Consider the following 26,760-nt stretch of genomic DNA (forward strand, 5'->3'; position numbering starts at 1 on the left):
AAATTACGGCTGTAGTTTCCCCTTGCTTTCAGCCATTCGCAGTACCAGCACAGCAAGGCCGTTATGGTTAGTGTTACAAGGCCAGATCAGTCAATCATCCGGACTGTTGCCCCTGCAACTACTGAAAAGGATGCTGCTCCTCTTCAGGAACTACACGTTTGTCTGACCTCTCAACAGATACCCGTCCGTTGTGGTTGCACCTACGATACGGCCATCTGTATCGCTGAGGCACACAAGCCTCCCCACCAACGGCATGGTCCGTGGTTCATGGGGGTAGGCTACTTGAAATACAATATACAAAAAAAAAAGGAAAGCGACAAAGGATATACCATCAAGTATTGTTACAGGGTGTAGCCTGCCACATGTTCATTCAAGTACTTTTTCATAAAAGTTGTTTTTTTACTCAGGTAATGAAATGTGTTTGGTTGTTGCAAGTGGAATGTATGAAGCCTTCAACAGTCTTATACAAAAACCACTTCACAACACCCAAAGAAATTCTGCTTATAAGGTTGATAGTGGCACCAAAGTTAGTATCCTGATGCTCATTGATGACTCATGATTGGATCTGAGGATAGGAAAGCAAAAGATGGTAAGCTGAATTTTATTTCCAAATTATTCTTTACTAATAATGATTCAAGAGTACTGTCACAGAATAATTCTTGTACTACGGCAAAGATGAGACATATAAGCCTTTTACAGTGGTTTTGCTTCCGTAGGTGTTGGACACAAATACTGAATGCGCCTCCTACACCCCATTTCTGTTGTCCACTTCTTCCTCCCTCTGTCTGTCCACTTCATCATCCCGCCTCTACTGTCTACTTCCTCCTTACCACTCTCCCTGTCTCTTCATCTCCTCCTCTCCCTCTGATTGTCCATTTTCTTCAAACTCCCCTCTATAACTCTATCTTGCTGCAACTTCCTTTTGACCATATTCTCTACTTCCACTTCCTCCTGTTTCTTTTCCATCTGCGCACTACCCCACTAAACCTTCTGCACACCTCAAACATCTCCCACATCTCCTTCTCCGCCCCTCACTCTGTCCACATGCTCCTCTCCTCACTCTATCATCCCCTATATCCTTCTCAACATCCACCCAGCCATGCTCATCGTCACATGGAGCCTCTGTAGCCCTTGCAGTACAGTTCAATAAAGCAATCTGATATTCCTCCAACAACACACCTGTAATGCAGGTCAGGCTATCTACCATGGGCTTGAAACTAATTTATTCGTTCCTGGCATACAGACATCCATGTAAAACAGGCTGATAAAGAGGGCCGATACTACTTCAACACAAAATGCATATCATGCAGGCTTCCTACATCTTAGGGTTCAGAAAAAAACTTTCTTGTCCCTTAGCCCTGCAGAGCAGGTAGAGTTGGAAGGTCGATACTGTTCTCACAAGCATGCCTGTCATACAGGGCAGCCTACAGCCCAGGGGCTGGAAAAAACCCATTGTTGCTTGTATGTTCACTTGTATTGGAGGTAGGAGGATATAATTCCACAGTCCTGACTGATATCCTGGAGGCCTGCTGTTTCTGTGTAAAATTTGCTTGAAAATGGTTCACGGGCTTGGGAAATATCCACGTAATTCACATATACAATCTGCTTTATACAGGGTGGTCCGTTGATAGTGACTGGGCCAAATATCTCACGAAATAAGCATCAAACGAAAAATTACAAAGATCGAAACTCGTCTAGCTTGAAGGGGGAAGGAAACCAGATGGCGCTATGGTTGGCCCGCTAGATGGCGCTGCCACAGGTAAAACGGATATCAACTGTGTTTTTTAAATAGGAACCCCTATTTTGTATTACATATTCGTGTAGTACGTAAAGAAATATGAACGTATAAGTTGGACCACTTTTTTCGTTTTGTGGTAGATGGCGCTGTAATAGGCACAAACATGGCTCACAATTTTAGACGAACCGTTGTTAACAGGTAGGTTTTTAAAATTAAAATACAGAATGTAGGTACGTTTGAAAATTTTATTTCGGTTGTTCCAATGTGATACATGTACCTTTGTGAATTTTCCATTTCTGAGAACATATGCTGTTACAGCGTGATTACCTGTAAATACCACATTAATGCAATAAATGCTCAAAATGGTTTCCGTCAACCTGAATGCATTTGGCAATACGTGTAACGACATTCCTCTCAACAGCGAGTAGTTCGCCTTCCGTAATGTTCGCACATGCATTGACAATGCGCTGACGCATGTTGTCAGGCGTTGTCGGTGGATCACGATAGCAAATATCCTTCAACTTTCCCCACAGAAAGAAACTCGGGGACGTCAGATCCGCTGAACGTGCGGGCCATGGTATGGTGCTTCGATGACCAATCCACCTGTCATGAAATATGGTATTCAATACCGCTACAATCGCACACGAGCTATGTGCCGGACATCCATCATGTTGGAAGTACATCGCCATTCTATCATGCAGTGAAACATCTTGTAGTAACATCGGCAGAACATTACTTAGGAAATCAGCATGCATTGCACCATTTAGATTGCCACCAATAAAATGGGGGCCAATTATAGTTCCTCCCATAATGCCTCACCATACATTAACCCGCCAAGGTCGCTGATGTTCCACTTGTCGCAGCCATCGTGGATTTTCCGTTGCCCAATAGTGCATTTACGTTAGCGCTGTTGGTGAATGACGCTTCGTCGCTAAATAGAACGCGTGCAAAAAATCTATCATCGTCCCGTGATTTCTCTTGTGCGAACTGTACACGACCTCTCAAAGTCGTTGCCATGCAATTCCTGGTGCATAGAAATATGGTACGGGTGCAATCGAAGTGGATGTAGCATTCTCAATAACGACGTTTTTGAGATTCCCGATTCTCGCGCAATTTGTCTGCTACTGATATGCAGATTAGCAGCAACAGTAGCTACAACACCTACTTGGGCACCGGCATTTGTTGAAGATCGTGGTTGACGTTTCACATGTGGCTGTACACTTTCTGTTTCCTTAAATAACGTAACTATCCGGGATACCGAGCAGCATACATAGCACACGTCCGTAAGGCATTTTGATCACAATAGCCATACATCAACACGATATCGACCTTTTCCGCAATTGATAAACGGTCCATTTTAACACGGTTAATGTATCACGAAGCAAATTTCGTCCGCTAGATGGTGCTGCCATAGGTCAAACGGATATGAAATGCGTTTTTTAAAAATAGGAACCCCCATTTTTTATTACCTATTCGTGTAGTACGTAAAGAGATATGAATGTCTTAGTTGGACCATATTTTTCACTTTGTGATAAATGGCGCTGTAAGACATGTGATAGGCACTGTGGTCGGAGAAACTAACTGACCATATTTCTCAACTAGTAACTTGACTTATAAAGTCCTTATGTTCATGTTCGTAATTCTGGGAAAAATAGGGTAAGCTATAGGGAAATATGAGTAATATGCAATATGTATAAGAACCCATAGGGAATAGTGTGACTGGAAGACCAAGAACGTAGGGCTCAGATTAAAAAGGGTGTAAGACAGGGATGTAATCGTTCGTCCCTGCCTTTCATCTATACATCAAATAAGTAATGATGGCAATAAAAGAACGGTTGTGGAGCGGGATTAAAATTAAAGGTGAAAGGATATCGGTTATAAGATTCGCTGATGATATTTCTATTCTCAATGGAAGTGAAGAATAATTACGGGATGCGTTGAAGGGAATCATCAGTCTAATTAGTACAGAATACTGACGGAGAGTAAACCAAAGAGAGGAAGATAAAGAAAAAGAGCAAAACAGACAACAGCGAGAAACTTAACGTCAGAATTGGGGATCATAAAGTAGCGAAGTTAAGGAATTCTGTTATCTAGGCAGAGCAAGGAGAACATAAAAAGGAGGCTAGTACTGACAGAAAGTGCATTTCTGGCAAGGGAAGTCTACTAGTATGAAACATAGGCCTTAATTTGAGGAAGAAATTTCTGAGAATGAACGTAGGGGAGTGAAACACGGAATGTGTGAAAACCGGAACGTAAGAGAATCGAAGCATTTGGGACGTGGTGCTACAGACGACTGTTGAAAATTAGGTGGACTGCTAAGGTCAGGAATGATGAGGTTCTCAGCAGAATCGGAAAGGAAAGGAATCCATTGAAAACATAGACAAAGGGAAAGGATTATAGGACATCTGTTAAGGTATCAGGAAATAACTACCATGGAACTAGAGAGAGCTGTAGAGCATATAAACTGTAGAGGAAGACGGAGAAGACAGCGATTGGAATATATCGAGCAAATAGTTGAGGACGTAGGTTGCAGAGCTACTCTGAGATGAAAATAAGGGTTGACACAGGGGAGAAACTTGTGGCGGGCCGCATCGAACCAGTCACAAAAAAAAAAGACCTGCTGAGAAAATCAAGATAACGATCACATTGATGTGAAATATTATCAATTTTTTGTAGTTGTGAATGACTATTATAGATAATGCTCCTTGAGTTAACATCTGACTGGCATGGAGTCTTTAAAGCTACCATTACCTCCATCATGTTAAAGTAAATCAACACTGATAGTTATAATATTCACGACATTGATATCTTGCTTTCTTCTTAAACTTATCATCCTAACAAGGCAATAACCACTCCGTCTCCTTTAGTTGCCTTTTCCAGTCAACATGAATTGAAGCAGGACTGCTGAAAGTGATGTGTTCTGATAGTTACCCGTAGAACTATTACAAATTTGTGGCTTTTCTTTCTTTCTTTCCCTTAAAATAATCATATGTTTTAAACTTATGTTGAAATTTTTGTGTAAAAATTAAATTATCTTCATCTATTATCTTAATTTTTTTTCTTTTCCTTTATATAATGGCGTTTCTCCTTGATATGACAATAGGGATTTCACAATTCAGTTTTTTTTCTACGCACTCTAAGATTTCATTTTCATTATCTTCATCACCATCCTAGTCATCATTAGCCATTTGACATCCACTGCTGGATAAAGGGCTGCTACGTACATTTCCGTACATTGTGTTCTTCAGTGTTGTACATTCACGTTTTTCAACCATCTTCTGTGTGATCATGTCCTCACTTTTTTCTTATTTCCTTGAATATGATAACATCCTTGGTCTATCTTCTGTCTATTTTTCTGGCTACATGTCCTGCCAGTCTCTATATAATTTCCGTCACATTCATAAAAAAGTAGTCCATTCCAGACTTTTCCCAGATCGCTCTGTTTGTTCTCCTGTCTTTCCAGCAACTCTCCACATTTAGTTTTCAGTCATCATGAATTGAAATTGGATTGCTAACAGTGGTGAAAAAACATCTGCACAGTATCTTTCATTTGGTAGCTTTACGTACAACTTTCTGCTTATTAATGATTCAGTAAATATGGCAGTGTGACGCAACTAGGTTAGAGCGTTCTGACAATCAGTTGTCTGTGACTATTAGACATTTGTGGCTTTTCTTCCTTTCTCTCCTTTGAAATTGTCCATGTCTTTCAAACAACTGTTAAAAGTTTTGTACAAAAATTTCAACAAACTTCATGTTTTAGTTTAGTTTTTCTTCTTTTTCACTTGGTCCAACAATAGGAAAGTTCACAACTAATTTATTTTAGTATGCGCTGCAGGCCTGCCACATTCATCCTAGTCATCACCATCATAGTCATTGTGGTGTCACCGGCAGACACCACACTTGCTAGGTGGTAGCCTTTAAATCGGCCGCGGTCCGGTAGTATACGTCGGACCCGCGTGTCACCACTATCAGTGATTGCAGACCGAGCGCCGCCACACGGCAGGTCTAGAGAGACTTCCTAGCACTCGCCCCAGTTGTACAGCCGACTTTGCTAGCGATGGTTCACTGTCTACATACGCTCTCATTTGCAGAGATGACAGTTTAGCATAGCCTTCAGCTACGTCATTTGGAACGACCTAGCAAGGCGCCATATTCAGTTACTATAAGAATGTATTCTGAACAGATGTTGTGAATCATGTACCGTCAAGGGCGACGTTCATCATTAATGGATTAAAGTTAAGTATCAAACTAATTTCGTCCGCTTTCTGAATTCTCATTCCTTGTCATGTTCCAGACCTGACGTCAGTATAGTACTTCCCGCCTCACGCCAGCCTGCTGAGCTAAAACGCGTGCATTTCGGCCTCGAATCGTAACACAGTGTTGGCTCTTCTGCCAACACAACAGTCGTCCTTGGACATTTGACATCCACTACTCGATAAAAGTCTCCTTTGCACACTATCGTACGCAGTGGTCTTCAGTTCTTTACATCCATAGTACGCTTTCTACTGTTCTTCTTTTTGATCATCTTCTCGGTTTTCTTCTTGTCTCTCCTACCCATTTGCCTGGGTACATGTCTTGCTCGCTTGCATATAATTTTCGTTGCGCAGTTGTCCGCTCCAGTCTTTACCCAGGTCTCTCAGTTTGTTCTCCTGTCCCAGTAATTCCCCACATTCAGGTTTCTATTGTTCACTGGACAACCACAACTTCAAACATGCCATTTCATTCATGTAAATATGTTACCTTTGAAAACACTCTTTAGTCGACCTCTCCCGTTTACTGTTTTCTTTAAATATTTATACAGGTATTGCTATCAGCTCTTCTAAATGCACATACGATATTTCATAATAGTTTATGTTCTCAATACATATGATTACGTTGTTAATACATATGAATACAATGTTAATACCTGTTATTTTACTTTCAGTGTGCAGAGAATGCGTTATTTTAACCTTAATACAACTGACTTTCAATGCTGTTTTATTAGATTTGTTCCTTAGCTGTTGCTATTTGTCTGAACTAGAAAAAGGGCAGTACACTTCCGTCAGAAAACGTAGGTGGTTCTGATACGTACCATTAACTTATATTCATTATTTTTTCCCTCTTTTAGGTCTGAAACTCCTGATAAAGTCCAATGGAAGCTGTAACAGTGATGTATATATTCATCGGCAGTGACTGTCGTTTTTCCCAGGCGTTATTAATACGGAATATGTTGGCAGTGAGTCCAAAGCTTTCACTGAAACCTATGAATTCTAAACAAAGTGGTGTTGCTAATTCGTGTTCATTGATCAGTTTCGTTCACGACTTCGAAATGTGGCACTGTGCTTATCCAATTCGGAAACCTACTTGTTGCTTCGGTTGACCAAAGCCCAAAGTTTTTGATTCTATGCGGCAGGTGATAATTTTAATAAATATATTGTGTGTGTAGAAGAAATACAGTTCTATAGCTTTTGGGCCTTGCCTGCCTCCTTTCTCGTGAAGCGGAATGGTTACAACGTTGCGCTGTTTTAGGGTATTGACGTAGTCTCACAGCTCTCTGCATGGGTGCCTACACGATAGTTTGTACAGAGGGGGAGTGGAGGAGGGTGCAAGAGCTGGGGATATAGAGTGTTTTGAATGTTTTGGAAGACGGATGGCGTCTTATAAGTAACTGTAAAAATCTTCTAGTTCCGAGTCCTTTGAAAACCTGTGTAATATCGGCTTTTAAATGATTTTCTTGAAAGAAAGGCACCTCACTACATTTTCTTCGTTTCACTGAGGGCTGGATGGGTAGAGGAAAAGAGGGTGGTCCCTTCTTACCCCAATGATTTCCACAGAACTGATTGCACTCCAAACTGTGACCTTATAACGTGACGTTATAATAGTGGAGTGGTCTCTCGTGGATTTCCCCAGGATTCACATAATTCTAATAACGCAAATTCCGTTTATTAGCACATCCAGAAATTTAAGGTCGAGAACACTGTTTAGAGGGGGGATTTGATTTGGAGTACGCTTAGCACACTGTACTGCCACTACACACTGGTTTTCGGAAAAATAAGTTTCGACAGCAAAAGCACGTTGTTCGTTCGACCACGCCATGTTTGCAACTAATGACGATATCAACATAAACATCCACTGCCACTTTGAGCTTGGAGCTCATCCACCCTCTTCCACTGCTCCCTCTTTTTTCGCAGTAACAGCTTAAAATTAGGGGTAATTCTTTGCACCAACCTGTACAATACTGAAGCACTCTCGTGGCCGTTCTAATTCGCAGAGAGAAATGCAGATCTAATTATTTACATATCCACAGATGGTAGGTAAGTGCACGAAGTTACATTGACATCCGTCAATGTGTTCTGGGTCCTTAATTTTTTGTCAGACAGTGTATGTAAAATAGTTTCACTCCAACTATGATGATCAGTCAAACAGATTATCCAGTATAGGAAGAATTAAACACCAGTCAGACCTTAGCCCTGAATATTTTCTTCGAGAAACAGTTTTGAGCCACAATGACGTGACAACCGTTTCATGATTGTGACTCTTCAGACTTTCCCGGCTGATATGTTGTAAATAGTCTTCACGGGTGTGCCGCCGGATGAAGTTGTGCAAATCCCACACTATTTCTTCGGAGCAACTGTCCGACATCATCTGGTTGTTGAACCTCGCTGGTGGCTAGGTACGACTGACAAGATCCGCATGTCGACGCCGCTGTATGTAGAGCACGCGCGTGAAGATTGCGCAGGCGCGGAAACCACTCATGCGCAAAAATTTTCTGATAAATGGCGCCAGACTCAAACGCCCTCTGCCGGGAGACGCAGAGCGGCCGTTCTGCGCGTGCGCTGACGTTGTGTTTACTAACAGTTATGACGGGTCTACTCTCGAAAGCTCTTTGCTTTCTCGTCGTGATTTAACAGCAGCCAATGCAGCGTTCCAGGCTGTACTCAATTGAAATCCCGCATAAGGTTATCAGCTGTACGGTTATGTATTGCCTCCTTAACGACGCAATCCCAGAGAGAGGATGCTGGGGATAAAACTTCCGTCTTTTCATAAATCATGTAATGTCCTGTGTTCAGACAGTGTTCTGCAATTGCCGACTTCTCCAGTAAGCGTAGGCGTGTATGACGCTGATGTTCATCGCAACGTTCTTGTACTGTGCGACATGTCTGACCTATATATGCCGCCCCACACTGACAAGGAATCTCGTACACACCACGTTTCCTCAGACCGAGACCATCCTTACCCGAACCTAACAGGTTCCTCAGTTTTGCAGATGGTCGGAAAACACACCTGATGTCATATCTTTCGAGGACTCTTCCGATTCTTGACGACATTGCACCAAAGTACGGCAAGAAGGCCAAGGTGGTGGGTGTCTTCGTATCTTCATTCCGCTCCATAGATTGAACTCGCTTGGGCCTGAATGCATTACGTATTTGTCTCTCAGAAAAACCGTTTTGACGGAAGACTGTCTCACTCGGCAGGCTTTCAGAGTCAGATGCCACACGGGCTCTATGAACTAGCGTACGTAATGCACTACCGCACTGTGCTGGATGGTGGCAGCCTGTGGCCTACAAATATAGATCTGTATGCGTTGGCTTCCGGTATACGCTGTGTCCCAAGGTTCCATCTGCTTTCCTTCGTACCAAAACATCAAGAAAAGGTTGAGTGCCATCTTTTTCCACTTCCATAGTGAAGTTAATATTCGGATGGAGCGAATTTAAATGTTGAAGAAGCGTAAGTAGAGTATCCAGTCCATGTGGCCACACCACAAACGTATCGTCAACATACCGCAGAAAACAAGAGGGTTTGAGGGTGGCTGACTGTAGTGCTTTATCTTCAAAGTCCTCCATAAAATAATTTGCACACCACAGGAGAAAGAGGGCTCCCATGGCGACACCGTCCACTTGTTCAAAATATTGGTGTTGAAATAAGAAGTATGTTGAAGTAAGCACATGTTTAAATAGTGCCACTACGTCCTCCTCAAACTTGTTACTGATGAACTCTAAAGAGTTTCATGATTTCATGTAAATTCTTCGAACACTAAGTTTATACGACATTACTTACCAGACAACTACGACCTTCTCCTTCCACTAGAGTGGCACATATGCAGCGGCTGTCGAGGTCGGGGATATAGTCGAGACATTGACTATGAGGAATGATTTTTGCCGTTGCATAATGCAGAACGTCTCCAGCAGGAAGATGGTCTTGAAGTGTCCCCCACCCGGTGACGAAGACAATGAGGTCGTCTGCAGAAAACAGACGTTCAGTGACATATGTTTTACTTGTCTCTTGCTACTTAACTAAAAATAATTACACCTACCCGTTGGTGTGATCTCCAAGTTAATTGGCTGAATATACACGTTCATAACAAAAGGAGAATACACAATGAACACTGCTACATCGTTGCGAGGAATATTGCTGTAAAAAAGATGAAAAGAAATTTATTTATTTATTGTCGTCCTCATTTTTGTATCAAGAAAGCTGTCTTTATGCTACACTAACGAAGGACAGTATTCTTATGTTCCTTGTTCTTTCTCTCTCCTGTTACTCATTTGTTACAGATGACATCAATGAAAAACTTTTACACGTTTCACTTCTAAAAGTTTAGATGATGATGTGTGCTATAAATTATATTATTTTTAAGAGTCACAGAGTATATTTCAGAGGAGCTATTCCACTAAGACGGGTATAGTGCTCCTGTATGCCATATAATACTATTTCAAAATATAAAATGCGTAAAAGTCCCCTTGCACAGTTTATACACTCCTGGAAATTGAAATAAGAACACCGTGAATTCATTGTCCCACGAAGGGGAAACTTTATTGACACATTCCTGGGGTCAGATACATCACATGATCACACTGACAGAACCACAGGCACAGACACAGGCAACAGAGCATGCACAATGTCGGCACTAGTACAGTGTATATCCAAATTTCGCAGCAATGCAGGTTGCTATTCTCCCATGGAGACGATCGTAGAGATGCTGGATGTAGTCCTGTGGAACGGCTTGCCATGCCATTTCCACCTGGCGCTTCAGTAGGACCAGCGTTCTTGCTGGACGTGCAGACCGCGTGAGACGACGCTTCATCCAGTCCCAAACATGCTCAATGGGGGACAGATCCGGAGATCTTGCTGGCCAGGGTAGTTGACTTACACCTTCTAGAGCACTTTGGGTGGCACGGGATACATGCGGACGTGCATTGTCCTGTTGGAACAGCAAGTTCCCTTGCCGGTCTAGGAATGGTAGAACGATGGGTTCGATGACGGTTTGGATGTACCGTGCACTATTCAGTGTCCCCTCGACGATCACCAGAGGTGAACGGCCAGTGTAGGAGATCACTCCCCACACCATGATGCCGGGTGTTGGCCCTGTGTGCCTCGGTCGTATGCAGTCCTGATTGTGACGCTCATCTGCACGGCGCCAAACACGCATACGACCATCATTGGCACCAAGGCAGAAGCGACTCTCATCGCTGAAGACGACACGTCTCCATTCGTCCCTCCATTCACGCCTGTCGCGACACCACTGGAGGCGGGCTGCACGATGTTGGGGCGTGAGCGGAAGACGGCCTAACGGTGTGCGGGACCGTAGCCCAACTTCATGGAGACGGTTGCGAATGGTCTTCGCCGATACCCCAGGAGCAACAGTGTCCCTAATTTGCTGGGAAGTGGCGGTGCGGTCCCCTACGGCACTGCATAGGATCCTACGGTCTTGGCGTGCATCCGTGCATCGCTGCGGTCCGGTCCCAGGTCGACGGGCACGTGCACCTTCCGCCGACCACTAGCGACAACATCGATGTACTGTGGAGACCTCACGCCCCACGTGTTGAGCAATTCGGCGGTACGTCCAACCGGCCTCCCGCATGCCCACTATACGCCCTCGCTCAAAGTCCTTCAACTGCACATACGGTTCACGTCCACGCTGTCGCGGCATGCTACCAGTGTTAAAGACTGCGATGGAGCTCCGTATGCCACGGCAAACTGGCTGACACTGACGGCGGCGGTGCACAAATGCTGCGCAGCTAGCGCCATTCGACGGCCAACACCGCGGTTCCTGGTGTGTCCGCTGTGCCGTGCGTGTGATCATTGCTTGTACAGCCCTCTCGCAGCGTCCGGAGCAAGTATGGTGGGTCTGACACACCGGTATCAATGTGTTCTTTTTTCCATTTCCAGGAGTGTATATCTGTGATATTTGATGTTACTTTGTAAGTGGAAAGTGAAGGTTAGAAAAACTTACTGTCTTCTCAGACAGAAACTTCTAATAAGGTACAATTCTGGACCATTGAATAATAACCTGCCACTTACGCAATTGCGTTAAATAGAAATGGCACTTCAAACAGAAAATATTAAACGGAACCTAAAGCAAAATACGAGGGCGTGATGAAAAGTAATGCTACTGAATTTTTTATGTGAAAACTCTTAAATTATTTTAATTAAAATGCTATTAACACTCTACATCTTTATTCTTCATGCCTACATATTTATTTTTCAACATAGTTACCCTGGCAATGTACACATTTCTTCTATCGATGCATCAGCGCCGCGCGGGATTAGCCGAGCGGTTTCAGGGGCTGCAGTCATGGACTGTGCGGCTGGTCCCGGCGGAGGTTCGAGTCCTCCCTAGGGCATGGGTGTGTGTGTTTGTCTTTAGGATAATTTAGGTTAAGTAGTGTGTAAGCTTAGGGGCTGATGACGTTAGCAGTTAAGTCTCATAAGATTTCACACACATTTGAACATTTGATAGACCAGCTTGGTGATACCGTCACTGTAGGATATTTGATTTTGTTGACGGAGCACAACCTAACCTCTGCGTGCAGCGCTTCATCACTATCTAAGTGAAGTCCTCTGAGGTGCTCTTCAAGTTTTTGAAACAGATGAAATGCGGATGGGACCAAGTCGGGACTGAATGGAGGATGATCGATCACAATGAACTGACCAGTCAGACAGGATATCCGACGTAGGAATCGTTACACACCAGTCAAACCTTAACCCTTACTGTTCCAGCCCTCGTGTGTAGTCTTCCTTTGTCATGCTGAAGGAGAAGATGCTCCATGTGTGGACGAATTCTTCGGTCTCTAAACTCGATTACAGCATGTTGTTGCTTACGCACCAACATAATTACGTTACACACCGCCGTATTACATGCAAACATGCAGACGTGGAGAATAAAGATGTGAAATTTCAATGACGTTAGTTTTATTTAAAACCCCTTAAGACTTTTCACATATAAACTTTGGAGACATTACTTTTCAGCATAGTCTTGTAATAATTGCCAGAAAATTTTGTAATTAATGACTCGATAATCTGAACACTTTATTTCCAGGCATTAAGAGTATTCAGGTATCTTGTATTATAAGTACCATGTTGAGCCTGTACGACTCGCTATTTAAATTCTTTGAAGACATTTTGACTATTTTTAGACCGTGACTGTCTCAAGAAATATGTAAAGGTTTTTTATTTTAAATTACCGCTACCAGTCACAAACTTTGTCAACTATTGTATTACTTATTTATTTAGTGACATGTTTCGAGGGTTAAACCTCATTTTCAGGATAAATGGCATTACTTGTCCACTGCACTACAGAACTGTTTGTGATCGTCTTTCCAAGTTACTGCTATATTAGTGACAATTTGTGAACAGTGACCAAGAGAGCCACGGAAATGGATACAGCGCAACACATCACAGCGAGACTGCCACGCCAGAAGAACAACGATGACCACAGCATTTACGAAAAGAATATGTAATATCAGTATGACCTTACTATAAAGTTGTATTGTAATGCCATTTAACCTGAAGATGAGGTTTAACCCTCGAAACATGACGCTAAGTAAATAGGTAATGCAATAGTTGACAAAGTTTGTGACTGTTAGCGGTAATTAAAAAAAAAAACTTTATAAATTTAAATTTTTGTTTTTGTTTGTTGAAACCACTCGCCTTCTCAGTACTCGCCGCGGTGTCAGTATCGATATCGGATTGGAGTCTCTGGTCGCAGCATATCTTTGGGGAGCTGCTTCCCGCGCGCCGCAAGGCGGAGAGAACGAGGAAGAAGGGGCTTGCTGTGAGTTAGCTCTGAACTGTGCGTGAGGAGCGACGTCCGTGTCAGAGGGCAGGGCCGCTAGGTCGGTGGTCCCCGCAGAAACAGTGAGAACCCAATACGTTGACCTCGATGGTGAGTGTTCATCGGAGGTGAGGGTTTCATCTGGAGTGCCCCAGGGAAGTGTGGTAGGTCCGCTGTTGTTTTCTATCTACATAAATGATCTTTTGGATATGGTGGATAGGAATGTGCAACTGTTTGCTGATGATGCTGTGGTGTACGGGAAGGTGTCGTCGTTGAGGGACTGTAGGAGGACACAAAATGACTTGGACAGTATTTGTGATTGGTGTAAAGAGTGGCAGCTAATTCTAAATATAGATAAATTTAAATTAATGCAGATGAATAGGAAAAAGAATCCTGTAATGTTTGAATACTCCATTAGTAGTGTAGCGCTTGGCACAGTCACGTCGATTAAATATTTGGGCGTAACATTGCAAAGCGATATGAAGTGGGACAAGCATGTAATGCAAGTTGTGGGGAAAGCGGATGGTCGTCTTTGGTTCATTGGTAGAATTTTCGGAAGATGTGGTTCATCTGTAAAGGAGACCACTTATAAAACACTAATACGATCTATTCTTGAGTACTGATCGAGCGTTTGGGATCCCTATCCGGTCGGATTGAGGGAGGACACAGAAATAATTCAGAGGTGGGCTGCTAGATTTGTTACTGGTAGGTTTGATAATCACGCGAGTGTTACGGAAATGCTTCAGGAACTCGGGTGGGAGTCTCTAGAAGAAAGGAGGCGTTCTTTTCGTGAATCGCTACTGAGGAAATTTAGAGAACCAGCATTTGAGCCTGACTGCAGTACAGTTTTACTGCCGCCAACTAACATTTCGTGGAAAGACCACAAAGATAAGATAAGAGAGATTAGGGTTTGTACAGAGGCATATAGGCAGTCATTTTTCCCTCGTTCTGTTTGGGAGTGGAACAGGGAGGAAATATGATAATTGTGGTGCGAGGTACCCTTCACCACGCACCGTATGGTGGATCGCGGAGTATGTATGTATATATAGATGTAGAACGCCGTGGGCTCGAAGATCCTAGTGTGGAGGGCCGGCGTCGTCCCGATGGCGATCATCGTGTGGTCATTCAAGGGCTGAAAAGTGATTTCTTGGTTCTGCCCTTGGATGCCGACGTAGAATTAGGGCAAGTCTGGTGTACGAGGTGCACATAAGAATTCTAAAAAGGTGCCCGTTGGTGGCGCGTCTATAAGACTTGTGAGTGGTGTAAGCTTTGCTTCGGTACTGCACTCTCCAGTTAGAACGCTGCTTGGGAGGAGAGCGTTGATATCGGCATTGTCATCTATTTAGCTGCTTTAAAGTAAATGACAGGTTTGGATCGAAGGTGGAACCAAGTGAAGGACCGAATCATTGCTTGTCTTATTAAGAAACCTAAGTCGGCCCCAGCGTGTTAAACTCTGTTATCTACAGTTTTAACGAGTAATTGACACTCTTTTAGTGTCCACGTGTGGACTTTGGAAGTACTGTTAAGTATTTGTAGTAGGGGAATGATTGACTGTGGAGCTTCTCTGACGCTTATGGACCTTGTTAGTTGCAGATCACGTCTTATGGTCACCGATAATATTTTCGTAATTTAGCTTGGGATGTCGCTCTGTGGTTTGGTGTGGCCCTCCAAACAGCTTAAAGTCCCAAATATTTTCTTACTGCCTCGCTGAGATTGCCTTGCAACAGTTGTTGACTTGTCTCTTGTGTACTCCACCGTACTGGTTGTTGGTGCGGTGCGGTACAGTCGAAGTGTTCAGTAGAACCGCATCTATTCTCTCCCCCGTTTGAAGATTGCGAGCCGCATCCACATCGACGTATAATCCCAGTATGCAATTTGTGTAAGTTGGTTGCGCCCTGTTAACGTTTTGTACGTCGTAGAAGATCTTTCCCGTGCGGCATGTGTTCCTGAAGGAGAGCATGGTGCACAACAGCGCATGGCCACGACGAAATATAAAGTTATGTACTATACATTTTTTTAACGGATGTAGGCACTGAGATTAAGAGTTGATTTTTGTGTCTTTTTACTTATTTTGAAAGGAAAATATTACATACCTGTTTAATTATAACACCTATGCTTAGTTGTCATAATGCTAGGTGTAGTATGCATCACATGTAGGGATGGTTTATGGTGTAAAGTGTTTAAAATGAAGGAAAATATTTTGTGATGCGGTGCGCATCGTAGGGACTACGGGGTTTAAGTGTACGTTAATAGTAATCACATTTTTTTGCATTTAAGGTATTTTTGCGAAAAATTTTGTGATCAATATTTCAGTGCCTTTAGAGATCACATGTGATGTCTAGGAAAATTTTGGTACTGCCATGTGGCGTTAGAATCTTTTATTTAACCTTGAATTATGCAATTTGCATTTTTTTCCGTTGCTTGGAAAGGGATTTTGAGTTTTAAGCGTTCTAAATTGATTCTGAGAGCTGTTCTTTGATCGGTTAAAATAATACTTCAGGAAAATTCATTAACAAATTATAATGGGTATCTTGTTGTTAATGATCACGAGTGTTCACTTACTATTTTAAAAACAGGTTATGAAGTTAATAAAGTTGCAAAATTTTACAAGTAAAAAAAAGGCTTTTATTCGAGACAGGGTGCCTGCCTGTACCCCCTCCACCCCCCCCCCCCCCCACTCCTCCTCCACACACACACACACACACACACACACACACACACACAGACAACTTCCATGTATTCAAGGCATTAGCCTTCAGGCGTTGTCTGATGTTTTCCCCCGTATCTATCCCAGCTAATCCCCGCAGGGCCATGTCACATGTTACTAATAAACGTAACATATCAACAAACGTCACCTTGTGTAGTAGGCGTTCTGTAATTTTGGGAATTTTATTTCCAAGAACGTATATGAAATGATACTCCTTCATGACGAACCCATCAAATTTTGGAAATTTGTGGTTAAGTTCTATGGGACCAAACTCGTGAGGGCATCTGTCCCTAAGTTTACACACTACTTAATCTAACTAAAACTATCTTACGCTAAGGACTAAACACACACACCCATGCCCGAGGGAGGACTCGAACTTCCGATAGGGGGAGCCGCGCAAACCGTGACAAGGTGACCTACACCACAGCTTCCACCCCGCGGCGTATCCAACAAAAATAAATACCATAAAGACTTTTAAAGACAGGTTAATATGTCACGTATTATATTCTGGGCCCAATATTGGTGAAGTGAAAGGAATTTTCTAAGCGTTACGGACGTAGGAATATCGATATTATTGTGAAAAAAAAATTCCAGAAGAAAACTTAGCTTTGGGATGTTGAGATCGTGTGATAGAACCTTTATTGTTAATGAGATAAATAAATCGCTTTCACAAATCAAACATTTGATTTTTTAAATTTTTTGCTCCTACAAGTGAGTCTCTTGGAATATTGATCTTAAGTACAGAAAGAGTTCTGTAAAATTGTTGCAGAATTCAAAGACTAACAAGTAGCAACTGACCATTAGTATACGGAGCCGGGAGAGATGTAATTTACTGGAAGAGAGCTGACGTCGTTCGATTATAATCTGGCCCTGAACCACTTTAGTCAATCTGTTCGACTAAAGTCACTAAAAGAGATTTAAGACTGAGCTATCATACAAATTCAGAAGGAGTTAAAGTTTACGCAGAACTGCGATTCGACGCAAACAATGTTGAGGAGATGTAACCATTTCATAGAGAAAACATTCGTCAGATCCATTATAGAATGTTGGTTGTTACTTAGTCTCCAAACCTGATAGAACTGTCATAAGAAGTAAGGTAAAGCAAGACAGTAATTTATTTCCTATAGACGGCAGAAATGTTAGAGGCGGATCTTTAGCTTGAATTGGACAAGGGTGATTAAGGAAATCGGCCATTCCCTTTTTAGAGAAAAAACTCTGCTTTTGGGTTACGCATTTAGGAAAATCATGTAAATACAAAATCTGGATGACTGGACAGAGGTTTGCACCTCATTCATCGCGAAAGAGATCTGACGTCGTAAGTACAGCGCCACGTCTACACGTGGAACAGCACATTGCATTTGTTTAGATTTCACGATGCAGTGGAATTTTCTATTTGGTTTGACACAACGTTGCTGTGCTGTAGTTTCACATTTTTTGCACATGAATAGCTTCCAGAAACGTCAGATGCATTTTTACGATAGAATTTACGTTCATCCCAGTACTGTATTATCTCTCTCTGTTGCCCTCTCCCTTATGTGTTGGCTCCTTTCACTCTTCTAGCATCTCGTTGGTATCATACTACGTAACATGCACAGTGAAACTCACTTGAGTACGTAATAATTTCGATGTGGAATTTGGTCAACCACTCTTCGTTTCTGCTGTGCTGGTTCAGGGACGTTTCGGTTCACGACTCCGGCGATGGCCTGGAAAATATAATTAAATTACTGAATGGAAATACCCAAAGAAATATTAACATTGCTTAGCGCGGCAAATTCTAAAATTATCTTTCTTCTCCTTAAACGGATTTAGATTTGCAGAAGGATATGTGAAAAAAGCTAGTTTTTGTTCAAAGCAAAATTTGAGTGAGCGAGGGAATAAGCGAATGTATCTTTGTTACCGATGTTTGCATAAATGCATTGTCAATAATTGCTGATAAAAATAATCAGCCTTGCGCGGGGTACCAAGGCAGATGATAGCAAGAGGAGAAACCGCAACAACGTCACTGACGGTGAAACACTTACTTGACAGTCACATGGCGAATGGTAACGTTTCTCAAACAGCAATGAAGTTAGGCTGAGATATCAATGAAGACGCTAACAGGTATTAGTCAGAGATATAGTGATCTCAATTGATCGGTGGAAAACTACATTACTTTGCAATTAATAACTGGACTCATGGCCATTGCTGACGCACAAAACATGTTACATGAGTATGTACGAATAATGAGTCTGTATTGCACTGTTCATGTTGTTAATATCTTGAACTAGAAAAATGAGTCGATAGGTATTTAGAACAGAAAGGAGTGCATCTGTAAGATTGATTATCCTGTCTCCCTATTAGATAAAGCCATAGAAACATGACGTTATGATACAGAGAGTACCGCTGACATATGAAGATAAAAGAGAGGGCTTAGTGCTGATCCCTGAGGTACTCCTCAGAGATTTCGCTTCCAAAGCAATGTTTCGTTTCCCATTGGTTCCTGTTCTTTGTAAAAATCGAATCACACGATATGGAAAATGAAATTTCAAAGCTGACAGTATAGAGCCTTCAACAAGTGTAAATGTCTCTCTTAGCTGTTGCAGTTGTTTATAGCTTGCTTTCTGTCGCCTGTTACCGTAACTGCTCTGCTTTTAAGACTATGTTCCTAATGAAAGCGCGATTAATAACTGTCATTGATGTTTCTGCTCACGAACAAAGTTACATTAGATAACGTTTTATTATCAAATTGTAATGAAGTTCAGTACTATTTTGTGACGTATTCTTAATAAATTTCAATGGTTCTTTCTTACTGTGTTTCCAAATTTCTGTTTCAGTTTCAGCGTAAATGGCAACCTCTACTGAACTGTAAGTGTTCTGTTGTACCATGGGTGTCTGAGTTGGTTTAGTAGTAACATTCAGTTATTACAATAGCAGCATTTTTCATTAGTGTTTCTTTCGGTATTGTCTCATCTCGATGTACAGGTTTGTCGTAAAGTGTAGGTGCGATTATCAGTATTTATTTTACAAAACTATAGAACGTACGTATTTGTGGTTTGTGACAAATGAAAGTGGAAGTCATCAAGTTTGTTTGGATATAGTTGTTGCTGTTAGAAGCTGAGTAGGAAGTACTACATTCCCTGTTTTTGTGATAAAAGCGTCATACGAGGAGAAGGCGCAGTGTGATCTGCGGCATCACATGGCAGAATCTCCAATTACTGATCAGCGAAATTTTCGAGGACAATACGGAAAAGAAGCACCTGACGGAAGGTGTGTTGTTGCGTGGTACATGAAGTTTAGACAGACCGGCAGTACGTTAGATTTTCCATGAACACGGCGTCTTTCAGTCAGTGATCAAAGTGTCGGAGCTGCGTAACACGCTTCCTTACGAAGCCCTTCCAAACCCACTAGACACGCGTCTCGTGAATTAGGGATTCCTAGAGCCCAGAATGCAAAGAAAGCCACACAACTGGCTACACCTGCATGCACATAAGATCCAGATAAGGCACACGTTACAACTAGACAATGGTACTAGTCGAGCATCTTTTGCGACTGAGATATTGGCTCGAATAAACAGCAGCAACAAGTATCTTCAAAAAATTTGTTTTTCAGACAAGGCTACTTTCCATATATCAGGTTAACAAGTTCAGTGTGAGGATACGGGAAAGACCACACGTCATAAATTACCCAACAATGGATGCATAGTGCGGTGCGGTGAAATTTACAACAGAATCATTAGCCCTTTCTTTTTTGTAGACAAGTTGCTAACAGCTAATATCTATCTGGATACTATAGAACTGAGGGACTTGAAGCTTGATGTAATTTTTCAAGTAGATGGTGCACCATCGCATTGGTGACTGCATGTTAGTAATTTTCGTAGTGAAACATTTCCTGACAGATGATTTGGGCGCGATGGTCTCACTGCTTGGCCTGCTAGATCACCAGAGATGACGCCTTTAGATTACCTTTCGTGGAACTTAGTGTAGGACGGGGTTTGTGCAACATTAATACCTGATATGGATGCTTTAAAAAGAAGGATAGACAGGTGGTGTTGCTGGTGTACATAAGGAACTTTGTGGACTTTTGGCCGTTACCAAATCAACCTATAGAACAAAGTGTACGTGTTACAATTAACATACACAATACATAAGGTAAGTCAAAGTACAAGTACGTTTGACAAGACGATTACACATCACGTAAGACCCACGATAACACCATGATGTATGTACGCTGGTCACATTGCTTGTATGAGTATCTAAATGCAATTTACTATTTTCTCACGACTGTCCAGTGTTGTTTGCAGCAAGACAGTGTTACGTGAGCATAGAACATAATTAGGTAAACTGAGGTAGTGAGCGCTGAAGGGAGTGCGGTACGCGACGGTTTTTTGTTTTATTTTACAAAACTACAAAATAACGGTTACATACAAAATTAAGTAATATTTGTTTCAGGTTGATGTTAAAATAAACACACTATAAAAGACGCACGTACGAAAGAAATCTTGTGAACACGTACGCATCACATCTCATAGCACTGCCAGTGGTCAGTCAATATAACACAAAAATTATTGTAGCTTACATATGGGGTACACAGTTCCAATCTTCTGTCGAAAAAACTGAAATATCTAAGTCACAATACAAAAGACAGCATGTACAAAAATAATTTTAGGAACGCTTCCGCGTTATACATTGTAGCGCCACCAGTGGCCAAGTAATACAACAATAAATGAAACTAATATCATGGTACACAGTCCAACGTCTTTAATAAGATGTCCAAGATCACTTAAGCAAGAGCACAATAAAGCTCCATTATATTTTTTTACTAAAAATAGAACATTACAATGCTTACAGTACCGTACGAACCTAAATTAATTAAACACCTATAAAAATATAGCAAAATAGCTTACGAACCTTACACTAGCACTGGAACATATTTAAATGGCAGCGCGCCACTCTCCAGTCTGTTAGAAAAACTCTGCTATTCCCTGCATTCGTCCAGAATTTTGTGAGAGGTTCACCGAAAAGACGTTGAAATCTTCGTCCCTTAACAGCAAAATACCTTCCATTAACTGAGGGTGGTGTTGTAGTGATTAGACACTAGAGTTATATTCGTGAGGACGGCTGTTTAGATTTTCCTTTTACAGCCATTTAGGTTTTTCCTTGATTTTCCTTAATCGTTTAAAGTAAATACAGACGATTTCCTTCCCAAATCCGACCTTCTAAGCCGTCTATAACGATCTATTCTTCGACGACATGTTAAACCTTAATGATCCATTGTTAATTTAACATTCCATTCAGCATCTCTCTGTGTATAGTCCTTTGGTTCGTTTTAACCCTATCGTGCAGTATTTGTGGTTTGTTTGGAAGTTTCTTTTCAGAGACTGCATTCCGTGTTCTGAAATTTAGAAATCTATAAAGTTCTTGGCCAACTATTCCCCTAAATCTAACCCACAATTACTCTAAATGCTCAAGCACGGAGCTCAGCGCTCCGAAATATTTCTTGGGATGTAACTTGCTGAAAAATGGTTTGCACTGTCGTCATTATTTCCATAGTTTTGGTTGGAAAATAGCTGCATACAGTAACATGTGTAATGGAGGTAGAAGTAAACATATTTTTGTGTGTTTCTGCAGTGACCCCAATCGGATCATTTCCAGCAAACGTAGTGGCGGAATTGTCACCTTATGGTATAAAGGATTGCCAGCATCAAAAGTTGGACACCGATTTGACGAAAAACAGAATCCCAAAGACAATGCAACGTAACGGAAAGCTGTAATTTAGCAGGCAGCTGACATGGCTCTGTCAACCCAGGCAGTATGCAACCGTCTGGATACGATCATTTGACTTCTACAAGTACAGTACGGAGAGCAGCACAAACCGACATGGCCCGCGGTACGAGAATATGGGCAAAACGTAACCTGTAAAGGAACCTGGATCAGTGGTTTTCAGTTCGTCAATGAAGAAGTCAGGATTTTTCGGACATTTGATTGCAACCTTAGAAAAGTGCGGACGTAGCACATCATTGCACTTCTCAGGCATCCAGTCCCACGGGTTTAGTGGAGAGGTGGGTCAATCAAATTTTGGGTCAGTATTATGCATGAATGTTGGACGTTGTGGTGGTAATTTGTGGTCTGTGCAGAGCAATAAGAGGACCATCGCTTTTCAAAACGATTATGAGCCAGTATATAGCACCCACATTATGGTCAACACCATCCAGCAAGGAGGAATCAACCCCAAGTGGTATCTGATAACACGAACCACACCTAGTACGCTTGAGACCAGTTGAAGCTCGGTGTATCGCCACAGTGACCATTTTCACACACTGGGTGACCTCAGGAAGGCAGCAGTCGAAGAGAGAGACAGGCTGCAGTAGCAACGTCCAGACAAATTCGTGGACAGCATACCAAGGAGGATCTACGCATTTTACAATGCGGGTGGACCAACACTATACTGAATGTCGCCCAGCATCACATTGTGTACTATCGAACAGACTGCCTTTATGGTCATTGTTCGCACTCACACGCACTTGGTGCCAATCTTATTTAAGCAGTTTAGTCACCATCGTGGACGTTTACCACGAAATGAAGGTCTGAGTGAGCGTATAAGGGAAAAACTGACAAATGAAAAAACACGAATCAGTGCTGGAAAAATGGCTATATTCAGCTATGTTGCATACATCTGTGCATTTCAACGCTTAATATTGTTGCCCTTTCTTTTGCATGTTCAGCACGCAACATTTTGCATTCGGTGGTTGGTAGTTGCTGGTTTCTTTTTTCCTTTCCTTTTTGTCTTTTTTTTTTTTTGACTCTTCAACCTTTTGACTGGATTGATTCGGCCCGCCACAAATTCCTCTGCTGTGTAAACCTCTTTATCTCAGAGTAACACTTGCAGTCTACGTTCTCAATTATTTGCTGGATGTATTATAATCCCTGTCTTTCTCTACTGTTTTTACCCTCTACATCTCTATCTACTACTATGGAAGTTACTCCTTGATGTCTCAACAATGTCTAACCATACTGTCGCTTTTTCTTGTCACTGTCTTCACTATATTCCTTTCCTCGCCGATTGTCCTGAGAACCTCCTCATTTCTTACCTAATCAGTCCACCTAATTTTCGACATTCGTCTGTAATTCCACATCCCAAATGCTTCGATTCTCTTCTTTTCTGTTTTTCCCACAGTCCATGTTTCACTATCATACAACGCTGTGCTCCAAACGCACATTCTCAGAAATTTCTTCCGCAAATTAAGGCCATGTTTGTACCAGTAGACTTCGCATGGCCAGGAACGCCCTCTTTGCCAGTGCTAGTGTCCTTTTTATGTCCTCCTTAGTGCGACAGCCGCCCGTTATTTTGCTGCCTAGGTAGCAGAATTCGTTATACTTCGTGACCATTAATCTTGATGTTGAGTTTCTCGCTGTTCTCGTTTCTGCTACTCGTCATTACACTCGCGTTTCTTCAATTTATTCTCAATCCATATTCTCTTCTCAGTAGACTTTTCAAACGATTTAGCACATCCTGCAATTATTCTTCACTTTCACTAGGGATAGAAATGCCGTCAGCGAATCTTATCATTGATCCTTTCACCTTAATTTTAATCCCTCCCTTGAACCTTCTTTTATAATCGTCATTGGTTCTTCTATTTATACAGGGTGGTCCATTGATTGTGACCGGGCCATATATCTCACGAAATAAGCGACAAACGAAAAAACTACAAAGAACTAGTCTAGCTTGAAGGGGGAAACCAGATGGCGCTATGGTTGGCCCGCTAGATGGCGCTGCCATAGGTCAAACGCATATCAACTGCGTTTTATTAAATAGGAACCCCCATTTTTTATTACATATTCGTGTAGTATGTTTTAGTTGAACCACATTTTTCGCTTTGTGATAGATGGCGCTGTAATAGTCACAAACGTATGGCTCACAATTTTACACGAACGGTTGGTAACAGGTAGGTTTTTAAAATTAAAATTCAGAACGTAGGTACGTTTGAACATTTTATTTCTGTTGTTCCAATGTGATACATGTACCTTTGTGAATTTATCATTTCTGAGAACACATGATGTTACAGCGTGATTACTTGTAAATACCACATTAATGCAATAAATCCTCAAAATCATGTCCGTCAACTTCAATGTATTTGGTAATACGTGTAACGACATTCCTCTCAACAGCGAATAGTTGGCCTTCCGTAATGTTCGCACATGCATTGACGATGCGCAGGCGCATGTTGTCAGGCGTTGTCGATGGCTCACGATAGCAAATATCCTTCAACTTTCCCCACAGAAAGGAATCCGGGGCGTCATATCCGGTGAACGTGCGGGCCATGGTAAGGTGCTTCGACGATCAATCCACCTGTCAAGGAAATATGCTATTCAATAGCGCTTTAACCGCCCAGGAGCTATGTGGCGGACATACATCATGTTGGAAGTACATCGCCATTCTGTCATGCAGTGAAACATGACGTAGGAAATCAGCATACATTGCACGATTTAGATTGCCATCGATAAAATGGGGGCCAATTATCCTTCCTACCATAATGCCGCACCATACATTAACCCGCCTAAGTCGCGGATGTTCCACTTGTCGCAGTCGTCGTGGATTTTCCGTTGCCCAGTAGTGAATATTATGCCGGTTTAGGTTACCACTGTTGGTGAATGGCACTTCGTCACTAAATACAAGGCGTGCAAAAAATATGTCATCGTCCCGTAATTTCTCCTGTGTCCAGTGCTAGAATTGTACACGACGTTCAGAGTCGTCGCCATGTAATTCCTGGTGCATAAGAAATATGGTACGGGCGCAATCGATGTTGATGTAGCATTCTCAACACCGATGTTTTTGAGAATCCCGATTCTCGCGCAATTTGTCTGCTGCTGGTGTGCGGATTGGCCGCGACAGCAGCTAAAACACCTACTTGGGCATCATCATTTGTTGCAGGTCGTGGTTGACATTTCACACGTGTCTGAACACTTCCTGTTTCCTTAAATAACGTAACTATCCGGCAAACGTTCCGACCACATGGATGATGTCCAGGATACCGAGTAGCATACATAACACAAACCCGTTGGGCATTTTGATCACAATAGCCATACATCAACACGATATCGACCTTTTCCGCAATTGATAAAAGAGCCATTTTAACAAGGGTAATGTATTACGCAGCAAATACCGTCCGCACTGGCGGAATGTTGCGTCATACCACGTACTTATGCGTTTGTGACTATTACAGCGCCATCTATCACAAAGCGAAAAAAGTGGTCCAACTAAAACATTGATATTTATTTACGTACTACAAGAATATGTAATAAAAATGGGGGTTCCTATTTAAAAATCGCAGTTGATATCCGTTTGACCTTTGGCAGCGCCATGTAGCGGGTCAACCATAGCGCCATCTGCTTTCCCCCTTCAAGCTAGACAAGTTTCGTTCTTTGTAGTTTTTTCGTTTGATGCTTATTTCGTGAGATATTTGGCCCGGTCACGATCAATGGACCACCCTGTATACTGAACAGTGGCGATGACAGACTACATCCCTGGCTTACACTCTTTTTAATTAGAGCACTTCGTTCTTCGTCTCCCATTCTGATTGTTCGCTGTCGGTTCTAATACAAATTGTGTATTACCCCGCTATTCCGATACCTTACACCTATTTTTCTCAGAAATTCGGACTTACTGCACCATTTTACATTGCCCTATGAACATGTCTTGATTTTTCTTTAGACTTGCTTCCATTCTCAACTGCAACGTCATCTGATCGTCGTCGAACACATCCTCAGTTTTTACCATTCCTCTGAATATTGCTCTTGTCCGCAACTTGGACGCATGAGTGTTAAGCTAATTGTACGACAATTCTCGCACTTGTCAGCTCTTGCAGTCTTCGAAAATTATGGGGATGACGTTTTTCCGAAAGTTAGATGGTATATCGCCAGACTCATACATTCTACACACCAACGTGAATAGTCGTTTTGTTGCCACTACCCTCAATTATTTTAGAAATTCTAGGAATGTTACCTATCCCGTCAGTGTTATAAATCTTCCAAAGCTCTTTTAAATTCAGATTCTGGTACTGAATCCCCTGTTTCCTCCATGTCCATTGCTGTTTCTTCTCCTATCACGTCATCAGACATGTCTTTCCTCTCATAGAGGCCTACAATGTACTCTTTCCACCAATCCGCTCTCTCCATTGTATTTAACTGTTGGATTCCCAGTGAACTTTTAATGTTACCGGCCTTGCTTTTAATTTCGCCCCAGGTAGTTTTGAGTTTCCTATATGCTGGATCAGTCCTTCCGTCAATAATTACTTTTCGATATCTT

General features: G+C 42.1%; 1 protein-coding gene across 1 annotated transcript in view; it reads right to left on the reverse strand.

Annotated features, from left to right (window-relative positions):
- Positions 1-26,760, reverse strand: part of LOC126285058 (coagulation factor IX-like) — a 284,637-nt gene that overhangs the window by 12,743 nt on the left and 245,134 nt on the right. Inside the window, exons 9-11 of the mRNA XM_049984381.1 lie at positions 18,085-18,182; positions 10,032-10,129; positions 9,776-9,957 (exon numbers count right to left, since the gene is read on the reverse strand). Coding sequence (XP_049840338.1) covers positions 9,776-9,957; positions 10,032-10,129; positions 18,085-18,182 — 378 coding nt within the window. The remainder of the gene's footprint in view (positions 1-9,775; positions 9,958-10,031; positions 10,130-18,084; positions 18,183-26,760) is intronic.

Source organism: Schistocerca gregaria, chromosome 1, assembly GCF_023897955.1.
Source record: "Schistocerca gregaria isolate iqSchGreg1 chromosome 1, iqSchGreg1.2, whole genome shotgun sequence".
NCBI classification, from domain to species: domain Eukaryota; kingdom Metazoa; phylum Arthropoda; class Insecta; order Orthoptera; family Acrididae; genus Schistocerca; species Schistocerca gregaria.